We start from the raw sequence: 3,924 nt of genomic DNA on the forward strand, positions 1-3,924 counted from the left end.
TAAAACCCAGAACAGAGATAAACATACCCATAATAACATCATTTATAGCCAAAATGCACTGAAAAGACAAGTGAAGCAGTACTACCGAATATATATACATGACATAAACACCCATCAAAAGACCAATATTCGAATTACAGCTGAGGACAATTGAGTGCGGGGGTTCCTTGACGAGCGCATTTTATATCACATGACAGCAGCAGGTTCAACGTATCACTTCACCAGCGTATTTTGGTTAAACGACGTTATTACAGGTAGCAGCTGACCGCCCCAGTTTTAGTTTCACCGTCACGGGAAGCCAGTCTCATCAACTGCATGAACTCATATTTGACATCACATGAGGCATCGCTTTATCTGTCATTATTTACAAGACAAAATATACTGGTCATTACCGTTACAACGCCGATTTGATAATTGAAGCATAACCGAATCATTGTCTCTGGCCTGCTTTCTAGTCAATTATTACGGGAATGGCCCACAGAGCAAAGTCAGATGGCTATTTCACGGGTTCGCAGAGCGCGAATCAATCGCGACGCCAGCCGCGCCAGATCGCATCCACCCCTGAACGGCTGATACGGTTGTAAAGTTTCAGACCGACCCTCTACATGAAATGGCTCATGATCCGACGCATCTCGCTACGCCATCTCAGCACCAACGCCACCGCATTCCAGCGGCAGCATGAGCGGCCTGGCGCCCGATGCCAAGAGCGAGCGGCGAGCCTTCAGCAGCAGCAGGTCGTCACCTTCGACAGACCGAGGTCACGTTCGCGAATGACAAGAGCCTGCCTCGACCGCCATCATTACCGACCGCCTCCACGCCCATGCCACTGCTTGCAGCAAAGGATCAGAGCCACATACCAGTTAATTTCAAATCGATCTTCTCACCACACAGATTGTCTGTTAGAGAATAATCGATACGCCCATGAGAGTTGTGTCGTTTGCTCGACGTCACGTTGGGTCAGATCATAGAGGTCGTTATTCAAAATGGCGTCTCAGATTAAAATACTATCGTGATCATTAGATCTGGCGAAAAACCCAACTGGCTAGCCACGCTTGATCAGATTGTCTGTCATGCCGATCTGGTCGGACTGCGGTGCCCACCACCGCAACAGATTCCCTTACTGACAGCGCCGAGTTCACAAGGGGTCAGACGGTTCACCAACACGAGCAGCAAGATTATTGAGATCGCCCACAAAACCCTCATCACCACCAGTTTCGTCAACCTTTTTCCGAGTGTCACATCGGTCCAGAAACGCGTTGCCTTTACAGCCACATTACCTCATCCCGCAGGCTTGCAGCTGGCCACGACAGTAGGGAAGTCTACCAAGCCCCTCGATTTGGGAAAGGTTGAACGTCACGTTAAAGGTACAATCCTTAATCATTCATTATTTCAGGATTTTCATCCCAGCCCCAGCACGCGCCAGTAGTTTTCATCGCCACCGTCGCCGTCGCATTTCCGGCACGGGCCGATGACAATCTCAAAGATAGTCAACGATTACCCTTTCTGGCAAACCATCGCAGAGTCAGAAACACGAGCAAACATCCCCTTCTTCATCCGATCGGGTTGCGTCCCATCGGCCGCTCGAAAGATGAACCCACAGGGGAAAGGACCACGTGCCCCTCACAAGTGCCCGTTACATCGGCGTGACACGATCGCACCCTCCCCTCCCGACCTCAGCCGTGGTCACAGTGACCTGCCATCCAATCATTTGTCCGCTATTCCCACACTAGGCTCAACCTGCCTGAGTCTTCTCTGGCAGTGATCTCTCCGCGAACGACGATTGCCTCACCAGCTGGGGAAGTCAGCAGACTATCCTCAGCCAGCATGATTGAGGAGACCAGCGTCTGATGTGTCTCCCTGTCCCTCTCCAGCATGGTCTCACGAACGACGCCCCATCAGAATCACGTCAGCCTGACCGACCACTGACCAATTCACGGAATCACCTCAGTGCCTGTCCACGTGCCCAGACACTACACGCCTGACTGAGCGCAGATGTCAGAAGAACCGCACGCCCACTTATCACCCAGCGTCTCAGTGTCCCGGCTGCACCGCACAACACGCCGCACCTGGATGCTCACAGATGATTGCCTGAGTTAATCATCAACGATCCAGACATCGGAGTCTGCCCAAGGCACTGTCCCAGCTGACTGAATCAACCAGTCCACTTCATTCTTCCACCTTCAACCATCTCTGCAGCCCATCCTCTTTCCAGAGTGATCGGCACTGCAGTCTCACCCTTCCTCAGTAACCACTCTCCAGCAGACCAGTGAGTACCAAAATCCCCGCACCCAGCATGGCTCCGGGCCCAATCAGACCCGAGGTCTGTCATATCTTTCAGGTTCTCTCACTGTTTCAAGACAGAGCAGCCCACCGGGAAAGCTCACGCCACCGACAGCGCTGGCAGCTCACTTCACTGCCGCAGCACGCATTCACGTCACCATCGTCAACAACATCCGCCGGTCAGCAGTACAACATCGGGTCACAAACGCGTCCACAACCTCACCACAACCATCAGCGATCAAACTGATCATATCATTCAATGAAACCCTTTCTTCACCGAGCAGATCAACTCGAAAACACATTCTCATGCAGCAACACCGTCAACTTGCCAGGTCATCCGCCAGCAGCGTCGTTTCGAAACATAACACCACAAAATACATGGTTTCTGACCAGCACGTTTACTGCCTGGAAAAACAATCGAGTAATTCAACATACTTCATCGGCTGAAGTTACGAACATTGGTAAATCATCATTTCGTTAGGCCGTAAAGTTGTCTACAGCAACCGTGGCTCACATAAACCCTCGGCTCATCGCTGAGACCAATAAATCGGGCTCAGCCAGCGAAAGTCAATCACAAACGCCTGCATCTGGCATCACACCCCGAAGACGCACCAGAACCGTTTTAGTCATCATCATCTCTGAATTACCTGGGCTCAACCACGACTTGTGGCCACATGAACAGCTTGACAAGATTTGAAAGTTGCAGCAGCGTCGAGTGGGCAACTCAATGAGCAGACAGAAGTCCATGAAACGAGCAGCCCTGACTGAACCTCACCTGAACAAACAGGCCACAGATCTGATGGTGCCGTGCGCCTGTCCCCTGTCATTAAAACACCATACTGGTCAAATCTTTAGGTTTCTTCATTGAATGGCCACTAGTTTTGAACAATTGGCCTCAGGTTATTAACGAAAGCTCAATGTTTCACTCAACCTGAAGAAATGAAGAAATAAGAAGAACCACCGGCGCCAGCACCTGGGGTCAAGTGAGCAGTTATTTGCGATCGCTTTCCTCATTACGGTCCCCGTCAACCCGTCCTGCTCATCTCCGCGCGAACGTGCTGGCTTGCCTCGAGTCACCAAGATCCACCCGTCTACATCCAACAGTCTGCCTCACCTCCACAGTAGAAGAGCGAGGCCTTGGGAAAAATAAAAACCACAGGAAGCTGGAGGCGAAACAGAGCAACGCGACACCGCCATTCCATGCAACATCAAAGTCATACCTCACCGCGCCTGGGTGCGGTCGCCAGATAGCTGCGCCGCCAGCACAATCCGGCAGCACGTCACCAGAACACCACCGGCAATCAGCAAGAAGCCCTCGGTCTGTGTCAGAGTAATCAATCAAGATGAGCGGAATCATCTAGTCATACCGTTGATCACTCATTGGTCAGTTATAATGGTCAGCAGAAAGCCTCCATCCTCGAAGGAGAAAGCGATTTCATAGCCTGAAGCGAATGAGACGGGAGCTGATCACTGCCCCTGAACAGCACACCACATCATCCGAGCACCATCTTGGGTCTCAATGACGCTGTCTGCCGAAAAGAGTCATCGACAGCCTCAGAGGTCAAACAGTTTCTCACGCCTTAGAGCCTCACAGCTTGAGTCACTGACTGGCCAACCTCCCTCAGTTCACGAACACACCTCAAC

At 51.5% G+C, this 3,924-nt stretch overlaps 1 protein-coding gene across 1 annotated transcript in view; it reads right to left on the reverse strand.

Moving 5' to 3' along the window:
* Positions 1 to 1,874, reverse strand: part of LOC120284024 — a 56,016-nt gene extending 54,142 nt beyond the window's left edge. The window contains exons 1-3 of the mRNA XM_039290849.1: positions 1,742 to 1,874; positions 1,152 to 1,260; positions 754 to 826 (exon numbers count right to left, since the gene is read on the reverse strand). Coding sequence (XP_039146783.1) covers positions 754 to 826; positions 1,152 to 1,260; positions 1,742 to 1,874 — 315 coding nt within the window. The remainder of the gene's footprint in view (positions 1 to 753; positions 827 to 1,151; positions 1,261 to 1,741) is intronic.
* Between the last annotated feature and the right edge of the window lie 2,050 nt (positions 1,875 to 3,924).

Source organism: Dioscorea cayenensis, chromosome 19, assembly GCF_009730915.1.
Source record: "Dioscorea cayenensis subsp. rotundata cultivar TDr96_F1 chromosome 19, TDr96_F1_v2_PseudoChromosome.rev07_lg8_w22 25.fasta, whole genome shotgun sequence".
NCBI classification, from domain to species: domain Eukaryota; kingdom Viridiplantae; phylum Streptophyta; class Magnoliopsida; order Dioscoreales; family Dioscoreaceae; genus Dioscorea; species Dioscorea cayenensis.